The sequence below is a fragment of the Haliaeetus albicilla genome, chromosome Z (assembly GCF_947461875.1).
Source record: "Haliaeetus albicilla chromosome Z, bHalAlb1.1, whole genome shotgun sequence".
Taxonomy (NCBI): Eukaryota; Metazoa; Chordata; class Aves; order Accipitriformes; family Accipitridae; genus Haliaeetus; species Haliaeetus albicilla.
In genome coordinates, this window is record NC_091516.1 from 52,497,430 (window position 1) to 52,516,745 (window position 19,316).

At 37.7% G+C, this 19,316-nt stretch overlaps 1 protein-coding gene across 1 annotated transcript in view; it reads left to right on the forward strand.

Annotated features, from left to right (window-relative positions):
• PRDM6 (PR/SET domain 6) overlaps positions 1-19,316 on the forward strand; it is a 79,064-nt gene that overhangs the window by 48,564 nt on the left and 11,184 nt on the right. Inside the window, exons 4-7 of the mRNA XM_069775824.1 lie at positions 1,869-1,996; positions 5,728-5,852; positions 8,967-9,309; positions 18,950-19,126. Coding sequence (XP_069631925.1) covers positions 1,869-1,996; positions 5,728-5,852; positions 8,967-9,309; positions 18,950-19,126 — 773 coding nt within the window. The remainder of the gene's footprint in view (positions 1-1,868; positions 1,997-5,727; positions 5,853-8,966; positions 9,310-18,949; positions 19,127-19,316) is intronic.

A 19,316-nucleotide genomic window follows, 5' to 3' on the forward strand; every position in this document is an offset into this window, starting at 1 on the left:
TCCTATCATCTGGGGATTATGAAGCTATCAGCTCTTTATTTATGGGAATTGTTTTTGCCTCACATTAAGCCATATATTGTTATGTTAGTAAGTGGCATGTAAACGAATAGGTAATAAACACTGTGCTGAGACTGTTTAGATAGATATTGCCAAAATGGTCCCAGCCAAGCACTGTTAGTCATTAATTTTTCCTCCTCTTCCTTTTTGTAGGCTGATTTCCTGTAAAACTTTTCCATTTCCATTGCAGATTTTTATTGTTTAGCATATTTCGCTCATATGTTCAACATACATTAACATGTTTACATAAGAATAGGTCCTTGCTGATAATCTACAAGCTACCATATATAAAAAATAAACTAAATCCCCAGTATTGGAGTATTTGTTTGTCTCTGAGGACTCCTGATTTCTCTGACTTTATTCCACCACTCAGTGCATGTTAGGGTAGCATCTCACTCCTCCAACCCACGAGCATCTGGCCAGGTTCTATGTGGTCCTTGTCACAGGCACTTGGGAACAAGTGATAAGGATCTCTGCAGACACTTGATTTCCCTGTCTCTCATGCTCTAGCAATGGATATATTGCTCCTGATTACTCCCAGTCCCTCTTGGTCAAAAGGAAAAGCAATGCTGGCTCTTGAATTTGAGAGTTTCAAGTTGTAAAGAACTAGATTCTGATTCCTGTGTATGTTTTTGTGTGCATTGTAGGAAACACCTTTTGAATAAGTCAGAAATATTGAATGTAGTCACATAATTTCTGAGATTATTCTCTTGATATTGAAATAGAAATGCAAAATTTTTAATTTGCTTGCTCTAGAAATGTTCAATGTAATAAATGTGCTTCCTCTTTAATTAGCAGAATTAGTACTTGCAAGAAGACATCAATTTTTCATTTTTTGGGTAGGATTATTAAAGCCTACCCCTATCTGAAGATCAGGTTTGCTTGAGATAAGCACCTAATTGTTCAGGTGCACTTCTGAAGTTTAACAAAATAATTGCATAACAGGTAAAAATCTTGTAAGACCATGTGCTTTTACTAGGATTAACACTTCCTAGACAACATTTTTTAACCAGTCAGAAGGGCAGGTGTGCATGAAAGATGTATCTTTTCTTTTCAGAGCCTCTAGAGCAATTTTATTCTGCAACTTCAGAGGGAGCACCCAGTGCCGAATAGAGACATAATGCTGTCTTTTTTAAAATTACCATTTTAAATTACCATTAATATAACTACCATGGCTCTCATGTCCTTAGCAGGGATGTCATTGTTTAGGAAAACCATGATTCCCTCAGGACTGATTTCTCATTTACTACTTCAAAAAATTATATGTCTCAAGGGAGCTTCTAAAGGCATCTTCAACTCTCTTTTTCCTTCTAGTCTCATTTGTTTTGGTATTATGAATCCTACAACTCCCTAATATATCATGTGAGGTTGCTGAAGTACATGCTCTTGCTGCAACTGAGATGTGAAGGAAGGGATACTTGTTTAGGGATTACTACTGCCCCTTGCTCAGATGTTCCAACGATTTCAATGCAGGCTTTACATCCAGATTTTCTTGTTTATCTGACAGTTCATTATTTAAGGCCAGCCTGTCAAAATAGGTTAAATATTCTTTGGGAAACATGGTCACATCTTTGAGACACCACAAATATGTTTAATACAAAAAGATTGGCTCGATAAAAGAAACGTGATAAACTTGCATCCCCCAAAATACTTTTCCGCTGTTCCATGTAGATTTCTAAGAGCATCAGTACGCAATGACAAATCTCATGACAATAAATTCCTGGAAAAGGCACAGAGAGACATCAGCAAAGCAGTGAAAATGATTGCTGATGATTTGTTCTAACTACTTGACCTTGTGACATCTCCCCCAGATATATGACCAAGATGGGACACTGCAGCACTTTATTGATGGTGGAGAACCCAGTAAGTCAAGCTGGATGAGGTATATCCGATGTGCAAGGCACTGCGGGGAGCAGAACTTAACAGTGGTTCAGTACAGGTAAAGTACATTTTTATTTACTCAATGCAACAAAATGAAAATGTTTTTAGTGAAAAGTCAGACTGTAACTGTCACCAGTAGTATGGCCTTTAATTGCAAAGACACTAGCAGGGCTTTTGTGAACATGCTCATCCAGAGCAATACAAAAGCTGCAGAGTGTGGTGAGGATGGGTTTGACTTTGGTTGCCCTGAGCTGAGGCCGTTGAAGTAAGCATGCTAGACCTGGAGCTCCTGGGAACAAGTACAGCCCTGAGTCACCTGTGCAACAACCACACTGCACAGAGCCGTCTGCACATTTTTGAGTGGTCTGGTCAGAAGCAAGGCAAGGCAAGCGATCTTCCACCCTTAATAAAGATGCCTGTGTGAGAGGAAGGGCAAAAATGGCAGGAGAAGAGTTTTGAACCCAAAGGCTTTCTGAGAGTCAGTCATGAGACGTACACGCCTAAAGTTTGTATGTTGAGTGCACCTGCTAGCCAAGCTTGCTAGTGTTTGTGTCTCTTATGTCACTGGCTAGAGAAGGTCAAAATGTGAAGAAAAATGTAAAGAAATTATGGTGCATTTTACTCTCTACTTGCAAACAGATCCAGAAAATGCAGACAATGCATTACATAAATACATGATCTCAGCTATAAACAAACCTTTTGCCTCAGAATCAGAAGCAACTGCTTGGCCTTATTAAAAGTGGTAGGAAGCACATCAAAGAATGCCCCAGGCTTGCCAGTTGCAGTGAGCAATCCCGATTTTTGCTAGTTGATTTAGAGAGTGGAGTTCCTTTTCTTTAGGAAGAATCTTAAACTTATTTAAAGTACCTTTAAAATTAAAAATAAAACATACAAAAGCAAGCTAAAATGAAAGATATATAAAGTTTGATTACCCCATAGGGTTCCAATTTAACAATGGTAAAATTGTTCAACTGCATTTTCAGCTTTTTTATTCTCTGGCCAGTTGACTAAATAATGCCACAGTTAAAAAAATAACAATCCTATTTATATGTTACAAATCTTTTATTATACCCTTAAATATCTGATATCTATAGCTAAAATCCCATCAGATTTTAAATAAACACACTGGATAATGAATAAAGATTGCTGTGATGAAAGGGTATTTTTGTAGGTATCTTGTGAACTATTTCTCAGTGTGGTGGTGTGTGCGCACGCATATATATATATATATATAAAAATAAGGAAAAAAATGCGTACATATATATATAGATGACAAACCTAAATGAAAAGTAAGCATGAGAAAGTCATTACACATCTGTCAATATTAAGTGGATTTTACAACTCTCCTTTCATGATGCAGTTTTTACTTAGAGTTCACTCTGTTGATCTGTTTTCGATTACTTCAGATCTTTATAAAATGAACTACAAAAACACAATTTAAAAAACTGGCATCCATCACCAGTGACTGCGTCCAAGTGTAAGAAAATAGAAAAGTTGGACACTGAAAAACCAGCCTAATTTTTATTGTACATGGACGTCCTCCTCACAGAAAGTCAGCTGGTTTAAATTCATTCTGTTATGATTTGTAATATCTAAATGGAATTTTCTTCAAAGTGCTCTTGATTGATTGACCCTTAGCTGAACGTTTTGTTTTTATTTTGAGGCTGACAATAATGTTTGTTGGCATGTGTTCTGCTTCAACTGCGTTGGGACGCCATGAAGCTATCTTTATGAGTCATCCAACCACAATACTAAATACATGTCAGCAAAGGAAATATTATCCGAAAAGGGAAAAATCCCTTTGATGTACTTCAGCATGCAGAGATTTCTGCGAGTTTTGGAAGCTCTGCACGCTTGTAAGGGACGGTGTACGCTTACACTTTTTTTTCCCTGCCTACTCCAAGCCTCACAGACCACCCATTGCTCAAAAACAGTTCTGCTCTTTCAGCGGCAAAGTGTGTCATTTGGTTTTAGCACATTCATTTGCCGGGCTGCTGTGTTTATGTTAAGGGAAGCCAAACTGAGAGATGAAATGTTACAAGGGTGAAGTACAAAGTAGACTCAATTTTTCTCAAGTTAGGAGATGCTGGTAATTTATAGCATGGCTCCGATTTTCATTTTTATGTAACAGTGGAAAGAATTAATGAAATGCTCAGCTCTGGGAAGAAAGAGAGGGAGAAGAGGAGAGGAGGAGGAGGAGGAGGGAAAGAGAAGAGGAGACACAAAGGGGAGAGTTTTTGTCAGATATTCATAGAAGGGTAGGAAAACCATTCTGCTTAGCTAGCAGTGCCCTCCTGAGACAGGGTGGCAGTAAGCGAGGAAAATAACAAGATAAATGAAATTTTTGCAGCTGCTAGTAAAATATTGAGAATCTGCACTTTTTTATTGATCTTTATGATCCTGTTGCCAAGAGCCACTTTGCGGTGACAAAATATGTTGACAAGTGCATATCTCACTGCCATGAAAAATGTGGTAAAAGATTCTCCTTATGTCTGCAGTGTTATACAAGGAACAAATTGCATCGCTACAGCCAATTCTTTATAGAAAGTCTAAATTTAAGGCCTACCAACCCTAAACACTTTTATCTTGAACTTCAGGCTAACGTTTGTAGCAATTCTTCACTCAGAAAACCGGTTGAGGCCTAACATTTTTTTTTGGTCTATAGATGTTTTTCTGCCTTACATAAGCTGTTATAAAAAATGGTCATTTCTTGGTACTTTGACTGTATCATTTTGGTATGTAATCCTTCAGCGAGAGTGGAGTGTTCTTCTTGTATATATTGAATTTCTATCCATCTCACAGGAGTGTGTTTTACTGTTCCATGTGAAGCCTAAGGGAAAAGCCACTACAAACTGATAACATTTTTATTTTATCTTGTGCCTGATTCTAATCTTACACAGTTTTTGCCCCCATGTAAATCTGTTAACTGTAGAAGCATCACTCTGAAGCTATTTACATCAGCGCAAGGTCAGGATAAGGCTCTTGCTTTTGATGCTAGGGATTCTAGGATTTCCCCCCCACCCCCCCACCCCCAACTCCCAATTCAGTGGTGTAGGAATATCCACAGTCTTTTCCCACAGAGCGATGTGATAAGATATGACATTTACGGTAACACGAATTTATACTTACTGAAAGATCATTGATGTTACCCTCATGTTCTATACAGGGGGAGATTTTATGGTTGTATGTTCAGATTAACCCCATTTTTTTATTCCCCTAAGCCAAAGTCTCTTTTACTCAACAATCCAGTATCTCTCTTTTTGGTGGTATATTGCTGTAATGAAAGACCATGTCATGCTATTTCAAACCTCTTGCTAAAAGAACTTGCTCAAATGAAAGAACTGTTGTCTATTTACCCTTAAAATATGTTAACTTTAGCTTAGATGACGAATGCAAAGCTGTTTAAATGGCTGAACTTGCTGAACTTACTGAACTGTGCGCACAACTGATGTTTGTACTGTGTGAGCAAAATAGAGCATTTCTAAAATCACTTTAAAAGGGACATTGCAAGAAAATATCTGTCTTTTCATAAAATCTTGGTGCTTGTAAAATCTTTGTGTTTAAAATATGCTAGGTACAAAGTGCCTGTAAGCTCTTTGTTACCCTGTGCTACAGGAACAAGTCCTTCCCTAATGATAGGTTTGGTTTTAAAATAATTGGTAGGTCAGTCATTCAGTTATCTGCAGAAATCCTACCAAAACAATGGATTTCTACTGTAATACTGTGTGTGATAAGAGGAGAATGCTCTATTCCTAAATTAGGCATTTTTTTTCTTTTTCTCCCATTTAGGTCAAATATATTCTACCGGGCTTGTATAGATATCCCCAGGGGCACCGAGTTGTTGGTGTGGTACAATGATAGCTACACATCTTTCTTTGGAATCCCTCTGCAGTGCATTGCACAAGATGAAAATTGTAAGTTCTTCCTTTCATTTCTACCTGTGTAAGCCAGAATTCCTGTTTCATACCTAATCAGCTATATTCCTACAGTATTTTAAGACATATTAAAATGAAGTGTTTATATATTTAAGGTAAGCTTGATCTGTACAAAATAAAACCCTGAATCTGATACACTTAAGCTGTGCAAAATCATGGTATGGTTACCTAAGTAAACGGAGGTGTTTGGAAGTGTGCAGGTACGTGCAATTAAATAGCAGATTTCCCACCATGGCAGTCTCACATAGCTTGGTAGTAGATAGAATCACTCTTCCTTCTAAGTGATTCATTCCTAGTCTATCCTTAACTGATTTGCTTGGCCCTCTCCATTGTTATCAGACCTATCACAAGACACTGTCTTGCCAAAACAGTAATGCATTGCAGGACCATGAGGCCTCTGCTAGTGATTCTTCATTCTATTACCACTGAGAAAAGTTGAGAAAAGCTTTGTCTGACTTACTGTAGAGGTGAGGTCCTTGTGGTTAAAAGGTAAAAGCCAGCTTCTCTAAATACAAACTGAGTTTAAGTAGCCTGAAATGACAATGAACCTCCATACCGTCCTGGCCATCCCCATTTCCGTTCATTCTTCTACCCCTTCTCAGTATTTTATGTTTAGTTTCCTAGGAATAGTCACAAAATTAAGCATGTAACTTATAACATAGACCCAGTGCAATCTAGTGCTGGATACCTTTGTCTGTAATGGGAATGGGTGATCCAAGCGCACCCTTCAGTTTCACTGTTTGTGTGTGGAACTTGATTTGAGCTTGCATCAAAGACCTCTCTTCCATTTTGACAGCTATGTGTATCTACCTGGTGGAGGAAACCAATCATGGATGCCTGGTTGACTTTGGTCTAAAGTAACCTTGTGGCTGGCCATGCTTAATCAATTACATATAAGATGTATTTTTTTGGTCAAGTACTTGGATACTTAAACAGCAATGCTAGGATGAACTCGTGTCTCATAGCAACTTAAATACTGAACCACGCAGCAATAAAACAGCAAGATAGCAGGGATTAAACTGTCAAAAATAAACATCCTTTCTCATCTTGAGTTTTCAAATCTGTTGGGCTCAAGAAAAGTTTAAAAGAAATTTAATTACTGGCAGTAATGTTTGCTAATAAAACTCATGCTCTGCAGTGTACAATATAGAAATATTATTTTTTCTTTCATGAGCTGAAGCTTACAAAACCTTTACTTTAAAAGCAAAGTGTTATGGCTAAAATCTCTAAATATTGTCACTTGCTATTTTGCTGTGAGAGAAACCAGAGTTTCATCCACAGAGAGAGTGACATGAGTAGATGAAATTCATCTCTGAGCATGGAGCCAGCTGCAGGCTGGTATATGACTTAAATGCTACTTAAGCCCTCTGAATAGACCTTCTGCTTATCTTCTGCAAAGGGGTATTTTCACCCAGTACAACCTCTGCCTATATTTCTTAGGTCTTTAATATCCTGATCTTATTGCTTCTGTGGACTTTTATGAATACAATTGAAAAAAAAAAAGATCTGCTTCTTCTATGAGAATGTTGGGGCAAAATGAAATTATACAAATTGCCCCTTGTACCGAAGAGACATAGAAGATGTATTATATGTCTGGAAACTTGTGAGGGACAGCCCCATGGATGTAACTCTACTTGGAAATCAGGTCCTCATATACTCCAGAAAACAATAGCCTAGGAAGGACCTCAACTTAAGTAAATTAAATAGCATGTAATATTATAATATTGGAGTCATTGTGATTAATGTAATATATTAGTATATAACTCTGTGAAGTAACTGGCATTATTTAAGGTATTACCAAAACATTAGTTTATATTACATTTTTATTGTATGTTAAATAATATCGGATTATTCCAGCTCACAATTGAAATTTAATTCTCATATTTGCTCTTAGAAATCTATCATGATTACTTACTTAAACAGAGTTGCAATTTCTAATCACCTGTTTAGTAGGTGCTACATACCTACGTGTGGCTATATACATGTAAACACTTTGTGACAATAACTAAATGTGTGAATATATGTAGACGTAGACATATGCATACAACATATTTAATTAAAAAAATCTCCATTAAAATATTATCTCATGAGGTTGAGCATGCCAAAATTAGAAAGCATGAGAAGGTACTGGGCCCAGGTGGCCTAAATTTTGCTTCTTTTTGCATTGTGGTGCTGACCCCATTTTTCCATAGGACCCTTGCTTCATTCACTTCATAATCTAGATGGTACTCAGGGAGTGAGGCAGCTGTTCAAATTTCTTCTATATGTTTGACCTCCTGCCTTCCTTATCATGCAACATCCAAATTCAGCACTAAATCACTTCTTTGTGAGAACAGCATATTGCACTTGTTGCTGAAATATTGGAGAGCCTCATAAGATATAGTTAATTGATGATCATAAGACTTTCATGGGACTAGAAACAGGTTTTGTTCTTATTTTGTAGGTGAGAAATTGATGCACAAAGATACCTCTGCTTATACTTTGCATTGTCTTGTGGTGATCCAACTGCTATTAGCCTTAATCATATGAGCCATGGTGAAGTCACTGGCTTGGTACTACTGTATTGGCTGTGTGACTGTTTGTGAGATCTAATAGTATAATATCCTTAGTGGCTGCTCTTCAAGAAGATAAGGGAACTATTGCTGCAGTAGATATTAAGCCCTGTTGTATCTCAAGGAGTGTCCAGGCAAGGATTTTTTCCCCCAAGCTCTCAAAATTCATGCTTGTCTGTGATATAGAATTGGACATTCTGACTGCAACATGCAGAGTCAGGATATCAGAAGCACAGCAGCATTTTCTTTCAGAAAACAATCCCATTGTGCAATAAATGTATATCACAGTCAGTCTTCTCTGAGTCCTTTCAGTCTCAGACACCCCTTTGCATAAGTTTTCATTTCAGTGTCACAGAAACAGCATCATCCATTCAGATCACTGTTTCATTCAAGGCCATTCTTTTGTGCATTGTTAAAATAAAGTTGTTTAATTCTAGTGTCAAGAAAATGGATGTTGGTATTTTTTTGGTGTCTCCCAACACTGTATTAGTTTTTAAAAGGCATAAAAAGGATCTTATTCACTTTTCTTGTTTTCTCCCAGTGAATGTCCCTTCGACTGTAATGGAGGCCATGTCCAGACAAGACACCCTACAGCCATTTAATAAAAGTAGCAAACTATCCCCTGCCACTCCACAGCGATCCATAGTATTTCCACAGACTCCGTGTAGCAGAAATTTTTCTCTCCTGGATAAGTCTGGGTCCATCGAGTCAGGATTTAACCAGATCAGTGTCAAAAACCAACGAGTTCTTGCAAGCCCAACTTCAACAAGCCAACTAAATTCTGAGTTCAGTGACTGGCATCTTTGGAAATGTGGGCAATGCTTTAAGACTTTCACCCAGCGGATCCTCTTACAGATGCATGTGTGTACGCAGAACCCTGACAGGTAAAGCCCAGGCTCTCTTTATTTCTGTATCTACTGATAGCCAGATCCACTGCTTTCTTCTTTTATCAAGCTGTTATCATTTCCAAAACCAAACCATTATTAGGAGGAGCCTGTACAACATAATTCATCTGCAGCTGCGTGAAGTAAGCCGATAAAAAACATTGCTTGACTTCACTATTTGTAAAAACATTTGGTGCCTAAATGTACAGATAAAAGGAAATAGCTAAGGATTTAATCTTGTTTTCAGAATGGTTTGGTACATCTGATGGAGGCAACAAAATAGAAGGAAAATTTATGAATATCATAGATGGAAAAATGAGGTCAAGATAATTAAAAGTCTCTCTGTCTTCCAAAGATAATCTAACTTGCTGCTCAGTGGCTGTCACAGTCATTTCAGGGTTCACCTATAGTGTGCAATGTGTATGAACTTAATTAAGTACTAAGAGGTAATGAATTGGAATTTTTTGCTTAGTACTATTTTTCTTCAGAGCATGCAAACCCATAAATCGTGCAAAGCTGTCAAAAGGAAATACCTACTCCACTAGTGATGTGGAGGAAAACAGATGCCACTTATTCAATAAACTAATATCCACACAGAAGAAAAATGTTGACTAGATACCTCAGAGTCAAAGTTGGTTTGAAAGTTTGTCAATACAGAATTTTATGGCCGTGAACTGAGGATGAAATTTAGCTGAACAAGTGAATTAAAATTTCAGGTACTCTGACCGGTGGCACAGTAAATATAATGGAACCATTATTTATGAATCAAAGCTGGTTTATTTGACAATTTTGATAGCTAGCAGGACAAAAGACAAAAATCAAATTAATTCAATAAAAAAGGCTGCCCATGTTTTGTCTTTTCTTCAGCTGTGAAGAAGGTTTGAGCAGAACAGCTGAGTCCCTGGAAGGTTTTTCTAAAAGCAGCATTTAATTGTGAATTACATTTGACCAAAACACTACCAAAAAATAGTCATCAGTGAGTCTGTGCATGTGTTTGTATGCATGTCTATGTCTCTTTGTGTATGTGGTTATCTACGTGTACACATGTGCTTGTGTGATTCTGTGGGTGTGGAGATACTGGAGTATAAATCCAGTTTTCTAGGAAGTAATGTCAAGCATGTTAGGCGCAAACTGGATTCCATGCAAATCTTCATAGAATTTAAAGAGTTGATAATGTGAATGCAAACAAGCCTTTTAAATATTTTCTGAATTTTATGCTGGCCTTAGCAGAAACAAATGCCATGTTAAGGAAGCTGTAAGACACAACGGCCAATTTAAGTGCCACAATGTAGAATGTAGGTCCCAAAAGGTCTGCTCTGCTAAGTTTCACGGACTCTTACGTTTCCATCATTAAAGCATCCTAAGCATACTGTAAAGCATTAAATGCTGCATCAGGGAGTCTAAAAGAGATATGTTGTGAGGGGCCCCTACATACTTTTTCTGTGATGCATCCAACCAGGTATGACACCTGGATTTCATCCTTTCCTTCACTTGAACCTGTGTCTTCCTTTATGAAGAACCAAGCTGCAGATAACAGTTAATGCAAGAAGAGTCTCCCCTAATGGAGCTATTCTGCGCTGTAAGGGATAGTTAAATTTTCTTTTTGCCAGAGAGAAGAAATTAGGATAAGTCTATCCTACAATTAGGTCTGTCATCTTGGAGGTGAGAGATTTTTTTTTTTTTTTAATTTTTATTTAGTTTCATTTATTTTTATTTATTTTCTCCTAAGTATCTTGTGTTAAGTATTGCCTGAAACACAGGCTGCGTTTTAAGTCTTCCCCATTAGAAGTGAACACCCTCATTAGTAGGTTGCTGATTCATGATGTGTTACTGTTTCTTCTCTCCCGTGCTTACCTGAACTGTCAATGCAGAATAACTCCAACAAGAAAGCGTAGAGCATTTTTAGCTCAGAATACCCTACAGCATAGTAGGAAAATTATCTAGATCAGAAGACAAGTAGGGTCCCCAGGAGCAAAGAGAGCAAAGGGTAATTAGAGAAAGGACTCAGCAGATTTGGGGATGATTGGGGTGGAGAGGAGGTAAGTGAAGCCTCTGAGTTGTAAGTGTTGAATCCCAGAAGCTTTCAGGAAGATTCAAAACTTAACAGCTAATGCCTTTTTCTCAATATTGATACTGGCTAATTTAGCTGATTTCCTCTTTGGCTTGTTGGGTTTTATGAATCCTTTTAAGAAACTTTTTCTCTTTTGTTATATAGAGAGCATAAAAGCTAAATGAACTTGCAATATACACTTAGGATCAATCTGTTGCATAAATACTAGATAATGCAGTGCTCTGTTCTGTGACACCTGTGTTCCCCCTGTACTGAAAAATGGCTTACATTTCTATGTTTTCATTAAATAAATTGTGCAGACTCCTTGTGGAGGCTAGTTTTGTAATGCTGCCTTTGTTCCCGTGAGGTGTGCCATCAACATAACTGCTGTAAAAGCATTTCCCAATAGGTTGTCTTCAGAGCATTATGGGGGACGTCAGTCACATGAATCTGTTTAAGCTCACTGCAATTCATTCAGTGTTTGAAATTACCAGAATAACAGTTACTGCAGATCATAACTGCCTAGGATCTGGGTTCTCATATCCCTGGTTAGAAATCATTACAGGTTGAGCTTATATCACAGGCAGATTTTTGTCTTTTAGCAGGTACCAGTAGATCAGCTATTTAGTGATACAGTGGCTGAAAAAGAGTGGTCTTTGGTTTCTTAAACATATTGCATTTCTCCAGATGAAAAATTCCTAAAGTGCTGTACAAGATTTCCTGGAGACAAGAAAATAGGGTATGATTTGTGAAGGAATACCTGCTTGCCAGCCTGAAGTACTGGGTGCAACTCTCTGGTTTGTATTTTCTCAACGATATCTGCAGCACTGCTCTGGCTGATAAACAGCTCCCCATTTATTGTCAGCAATTTGTGAGCACACCAGCCACTGTATCTTTGATGTGACTGAAGCAGCAGGGCCTGTCTTCTCTAGGAAATTACTTTAGACTATCTGTTCTGGCTTGGTATTTGTTTTTCAACAATGCTGATTACCTACAGCAAGAGGTGCAGGGAAAACGCCTTTGAATCTATAAAGGAATCCAATTCATGGACTGAAATTTGAGAAAAGCAGACTACTTGGGGCTTGAGAAATTAAAAAAAAAAGAAATTGCTTTCAAGCCACTTAGATTCAGAAAACACCTGTATGAGAGCAGACATTAAAAAAGCCCAAAAATATACTTAATTCTGTTAGGCAGTAAGAAAGAAATGGTCCTATTTAACAGGCAGATGATTTAATAAATAAAAATAATTTTAAAAAAAGATAAATCCAAAATAGGGAGAATTATTAAAATCATCTACTGTGTTTGTTATTTTTGATTAAGATTAGGATTTTAATTCAAAATAAAATTAATTTTAAATTATTTACTGATTTACTTATAATTTACTTCTCCCTTTCCAGTGAGGTTTTTTTAGCTTGTTATATTTTGTAGGGCTTCTCTTCAAATTGAATGGTAATTGGGGTTGGAGTGGGGTAGGAGGTGAATATTTAAAACCATCAAGATTTGAATTCTGGGACTTTCTCAGTCTTTGGGACTTTTTTTAAGCCTTGCCCAGACAGAAGCAGTTTGAGTAACTATTTTTTGAAGCAGGAGTCAGAAATCTATTTTCTCTTCTGTTTTTTTTGTTTTGTTTTTCTTTCTGGTTTTGTTTTTTGTTTTTTTTTTTTTCTTTCCCCTGCTGCAGAAGTTCCCAACAATGCTATTTGGGGGGCTTCAGAAAGGGGTAACCAAAAGCCTTTGATCAGAGCGAATTGTTTTTAGAGCAATATTTTAATCTTATTTTTTTTAACTGCAACCACTTTTCTGATAATGGCGCAGTTTCTTTTAATGACATCTTTCTTCTTTCTCACTATGATCACCAGATTCAGGATGTATTGGTATTGAGGGAAGGCAGATAGCTGCAGTTCCTAAGAGCTGTCTGTGGCACATTTTCATATACAATATGTATATCTGTGTGATATATATTCTCATTGATTGCCATGTATTTAAGCTGATAATTTGAGGGAAGACCCACTCTATAAGTGTATCTGTGGCTGATAGATTGTGTTATCTGGCCCTCACAATTCTTGTTTACTCAAAAGATATTATTGTACTCACATTTCACTGTAGCACCTCAATATTAAATTGTGAGGTGTATTTAAAAGCAGGACCTTGAAGTTTGAAGCTGGGAATTTAATAAGGTCTTTTCTCTAAGATCATGGCTCAGCCCATTTTGTGTTTATCTTTTTTTTTATAGGTTCTGTGTCTTTGACCTTGATGTTCTCCCCCAGTCCATTAATTAGTTTAAACATCTCCCAAAACAGACGTAAAAAAAGTAAATGTTGTGAGCAAGAGTTGTCTATTTCTGTTTATAGAGAGGCTACGGAATATTACTCAATTAAAGAAAACATAAACATCATGCTGAATTTAATGCTTGTTCCTGCATGATTTTTTTACAAAGGTTTGCAAACTCCCAGTACTCATAGTTAGTAAGAACAAAGTGTGCACAGAGCGGCACTTCTCCCTAACAGCTTCAGAAGTTTGAAAACACTTCAAGTGTGCTAACTTTCTGCTTTTGCTAGTTCCTCCACAAACACTTGTAAGAGGCGATCCCAGAACTCCCAGTGGGTCCAGCTCAGCCATCGCTGCTGCTGCGTGGTGCCCGAAGTGCTCGGGGCAGTAGCCGTGCTGCCTAAGGGGAAATCCAAGGCAGCAGGGGATGTCGAGTCCAGAGGCAGCGAATGTAACACACCCGTGGCCACGCTGATGCTAGGGATGCTTCTGTGTGCAAGCTAGCAGCATCCTTAGGTGTCACTTTGTTCTCCACGCTCTCAGTTCAACTTGCTAGAAGGTGGCATCCCTCCAAAATACCTTTCCATTAGGACAACTGTGACCTAACTCCTCTGACTGCAGCTGTGCTCTTAATGCTGTGTGTTGTACAAAGGCCTGGCCCTGAAAGCTGGTGCTGGTCCCCATTCCAACGTGCCCTGCTTTCACTTTTTTGCAGGGGCTGTGGTGTGACCAGCCTTCTCCCTATCACGCCGTGAAACCCTGCCCTGGGTTCAGTGGAGCCCTGTGTCCCACACTTTGAGACCCTGACATCAATCAAGTTGATTTTTTACTTCTTAGTCCTCAACAAGGAGAAGCACTTTCAGCCACATGTCAGTCTCTCTTCTTTCAGCTGGTGCTTTTCTAACTTCTTCTAAGGAGAAAGAATTACAGCAATGTGCTATTCTGTCTCCCTGATCTGACAGTGTTTTAATGATAGTGTTACAGGTATTCAGGAGCTCACCATCACAAGCAATTCCTCTTCTAAGGGTTGCGCTGGGATTCCACATCCCCCTTGAAAGCAGCAAATTCACTTCTGAAGATGCCTCACTAGAAACCTGTTCAACATAAAGGAAACAATTTGAAAATTCAGTGGAAAATAATTACAAGATTTTTCAGGATTCTGATAGTTCAGACCATGTATTATTTGCGATGTAGAAAATAAGTTTATATTGCCTAGATGTACTTAGGAGTCAGGAGTTGGAAAGTATATTGTTCTAGCAGAGGAATAGTACAAGATAAACAATTAAAGGCTATGTCACTTTTGCAAAATGAAAATCTAAAAAGAATCAATCTAAATGCACAGTTGTCTGTCAGCAGCTATTCCAGGTGTAAAGATACAGATTTTTCTATTATTATCCCTTAACATGCTTTGTGCATGTCAAGGGATCTCCATCCCCTGCACTAAGCATGAGCTTTGGTGAGGTTCAATAAGCCTCGTAGGGGAACATGCGTTTTGTACTAGTCCTTTATATGATGGAGTTTCACCTAGAAAAAATCAGCCACAAAAGTGAGAAAATTGTAACATGGGAAAAGACATCACCAAACATCAAAATCATTCAAGAGATTGTCTAAATTGGGGAGCAAAAAGTATTCTTGTCTGGTTTCATTTTGAATATGTAACTTGAAAAACTTGGAAAAGCTCAAAATCTAAATAACTTCAAAACCCGAAAACTATTAGATTACAGTTACTCCTTTCTGAATTTCATTTAAATGGCCTGTGTTCCTATAATGGGCCACCATATAGTCAGGGACTGTAAGATTAGGGTCTGTAGAAAAAGCTGGTGCACTCTATATGTTAGTAAACCTAGATAGCTGATTGATGGTGCATGGAGTTAATGGCAACAGTGTAATTTTTCTAACAGCAGAATTTGCTTCTAGGTAAGTAGATTTCCTTTCTTTAAGCTCAGACAGGAAGACAGAGAACTAGAAAAATATGTAGCTAGGTGTTTAGTGAAAAACATTAGAACTGCTTTTGATGGCTGTCAGCACATCATTCTCATCTGCACATTGCTATATATCAGTTTAGCTGTTCTTAAATGTAATTTAAAAATTCTATATGAGAAGATTTTGATCAGGCTTGATTTACGTCTGGAAGGGCCTACAAGATCCTTTGTATAAAATACAATGTTGAAGACGTTCCAAACTATGTCATTTCTGGTGTATGGTAGCTGGAAGACAAATTCTTATAGAAAAAAATATTTCTTCAGATAGTCAGCTGAACTGTGCTTTGAGGCCCTGGTACACCTGTTTCATCAAACTGATTACTTTCATGCTTGCAAATCTGCCTGTACATCTGCAAAGGAATATTTTAGTTATGTAGGCTTTCACATATGAAGTGACTGACATCCATGTTGTTTAAACATTAATTTTCTGGAGCATCAATACACGTCTGTCCTGTGACACAGCTATGCCTATATTCACATGGATACCTTGAAGCTCAAGAAGGTACAATATGTTCTTGGTTATTCCAGTGGAAATGAGTTTTTCTTGGCTGGGACTGCATTCAGTCTAGCAGCACATCTTTGAAAATACAGCCTATGAGGACCACCATTTTTGTCAATATGTCCCTGCTCCTTCTGCCTGCAAACCTCTGCTATAAAGAGGTCACCATCTTAATTCGTTGTCCCATTGCAGACCAAAGTGATGGGAGAAGGCATAACTGCTACATCAAAGACAGGCCTGCTCTGCCTGTGTCAATGCACTCACTGAACCAAGCGTTGCTCCTGTCCAGTCCTTCCGCAGCGCTTTCATTTTTTTTGTAAAAACAACACATTGACTTTATTTTCTGCCAAGAAAAATTTCTGAGCAGAGTAAAATGGTTACCAGAGAACAAAATGATAACTTTTATACTTACTGAATGACTTTTTTTTGCTCTTGGAAAAAATCGTAGTATCCAAAAGTTGTCAAAATTTGGCATATTTGAATCTGCAATTATGTAAATTAAATACAGCATTTTAAAACTGTTATAGTATTTCAGTGCATTTATAGGCTTTCTTTTTAAAATGAGCTTTGTTTAATATATGCCATGTATCTAGCTTGACAAAATTACTTATTCTGCCCATTTCAGTATTAATCAGAATCACCTGTGTATAAACTGGAGAAATGCATCCTCTGCAAAGAGGAGGGTAACTTCTTTAATAGTTGTTCTTCCAAGATATCAATGAATGGAAGAAATACAGTCAAAGTGATGTAACAAGATGTGATTTTTTTAAAGGGCTTTTTTTCTTCAGCATCAGCCATTGAAATGCATTCTGAGTAAATATACTAATATCCTTTGTAAACAAGAAATTTGTTTCAAGCCAATGTAGGGGGTAAAAATATTTTACTTTGCATCACAATGTTCAGTTATAACTGGTTTGGAATTTTGACTACAGACAAGTTATGGTGTGATTTTACACTGTATGAAATTAATCACATTGACTGTTAAAAAAATAAAAGATTAATTGGTTTTATGTAGTGTTGTATCATTTGTTGTGGTAGCTGTTAAAAATAGATAACCAGAGGCTAATAGATGTTAATGGTCCCTTTCACTATTAAAAAAATCAATGTTTCTTGGATACAGAATATCTTAATGTGTTCTTTTTGCTTAAAAATATTTGATCTGAAAAGACCCGAACAAATAAGTCTGCATTCACAAATCATCTTTGTTTTACCAGCACTTAAACTTTCATGTCAAGTTTGATACTATTTTCTGTGCAAATTAGCCATGCACTTCAAGAAAGGAGAAGACTGGGCATGCTACTACTTGTCTTCCAATAAGAGAAACAGATACTCAGTACTTATTCGTTTCTTAAAATATTATTTTACATATATTCATGGGTTTTTTTAAGGGTCACATCATTTAGGTTAAGTAACCTTTCCACCGCTTTTATATATTTCTTACAAACTTGTTGGAGAGCAGTTAGATTTTCAAATGTAAGTAATTAAAATTGTAAGCTATTGAGTTATTGACCAATACTGAGCTATTAATCAAGCTAAAAAATTCTACAATCAGGGTTCAGTGCTCTGAAGCACTGTAAAATAATAGTATTTGTGTTCAGTGATGCAAGTAGCCACAATTAAGCAGTTCACTTGACAAATGAGATAGTTCACTTTATTTTGCACTTAATTGAATTGTACATGCTTGGTCACCATTGTCTCCCTCCCTTTAGTTTTGGTTTCTAGCCATTTAAACATACACATTTATTAAAGAGAGAGCAATTAAGTTGGTCTTGGCCATTGGCTCTAGAAACATAGACATCAAGAGCTGTGCCTTAAAATGTTGTGCAGGGTAAAAATCATTAATATCCCTCCAGAAAAATTCTTAATTTTCTTAACAAAAAGTCTGATGAGCATGTAGGACTCTGTCACTAACTTAAATCAAATGTGAGAAGGAAAAAGTGCTGTAGAATGTTGATATTAAATCACTTTTACCAAACAGAAATATATAGGCATTGTTTCTTCACATTTTATTTTAGTTAGCAATGGTATTTGCATTTCAGCAGTCCTGTCTCACCTTGCTGTCTTGTATCCTTTTCTTTCTGTGTTTGCAGTCTGATTGTTATGATTCTGATTTGTAACATATCGGTCAGTTTTGTTTGCTTGTTATGTTTGTTTTTAACGAACTGTGGCACTGAAAAACCTAAGTTCTGGGTTTCATTTCAAGATCACAGAAAAGGCATTTTCAATCTGGATGGGAGAAACATGGTAATTAAATATAAATATTTTCAACAGCAGTAAGAAAATAGAAAGGCAATTGTAACATGGTGGTTATTTTTTCCAATGCCTCTCATTGAAAATGGTGATCTCAAAAAACCTAGATTCCTCCAAAGCAGTATAAAGGATTTAATTGTGAACAGTCACAGAATCCACCTAGGTTATAGGTATAACAATCAGACATGCATTTATAGGTAAGACTGTAGCTGGCACCAACAGACAGAGGATTTCATGAGTCTCTTAGCTCTGATGTGTGAGGAGGTTTTTTTTGTGACTAAGGAGTACCACACTGAGTTTGGGAGAACTAAGGCAGGCATATGATGTGTAGTGCAGGCTCACTAGCTTGCTGGAATATGTTTTGTGGGGCATGATGCCCATAGACTCTCAGTCAATTCCTGCACAAGCATTTCACATTTGCTAAAGAGGTCATGAAGTTTTGTGTATGTGTCTCCCAAGAAAGCCCCAGAGAAGTGCACCTGCAGTTCTCTCTGGAAATTACTGTGAAAACCAGATGTTCCTGCCCATATGGCTTCCTGGTCATGCCAATAGAAAGCACTGATGGCACGGTGTTTCTCTTTCCCATTGCAGGCCCTACCAGTGTGGTCACTGCTCCCAGTCTTTCTCCCAACCTTCGGAGCTGAGGAACCACGTAGTTACGCACTCCAGCGACAGGCCTTTCAAGTGCGGCTACTGTGGTCGTGCCTTTGCTGGTGCCACAACGCTCAACAATCACATCCGGACACACACCGGGGAAAAGCCCTTCAAGTAAGTACTGGAAGCCAGCAGCCTTTGCCAGCCAAGATTAGAGAGGGAGATGCATCGCTGCTGTTCACTATCATCACCGCTCCGTACCAGCACGCAGCGGAGGTTCCCTTCAAAGCAGAGGTCAGACCACCAGATAAAACCATGAGTGGCGTGGCTAGAATCAGAATTAAACCAGGCTTGGTTTTGGGTG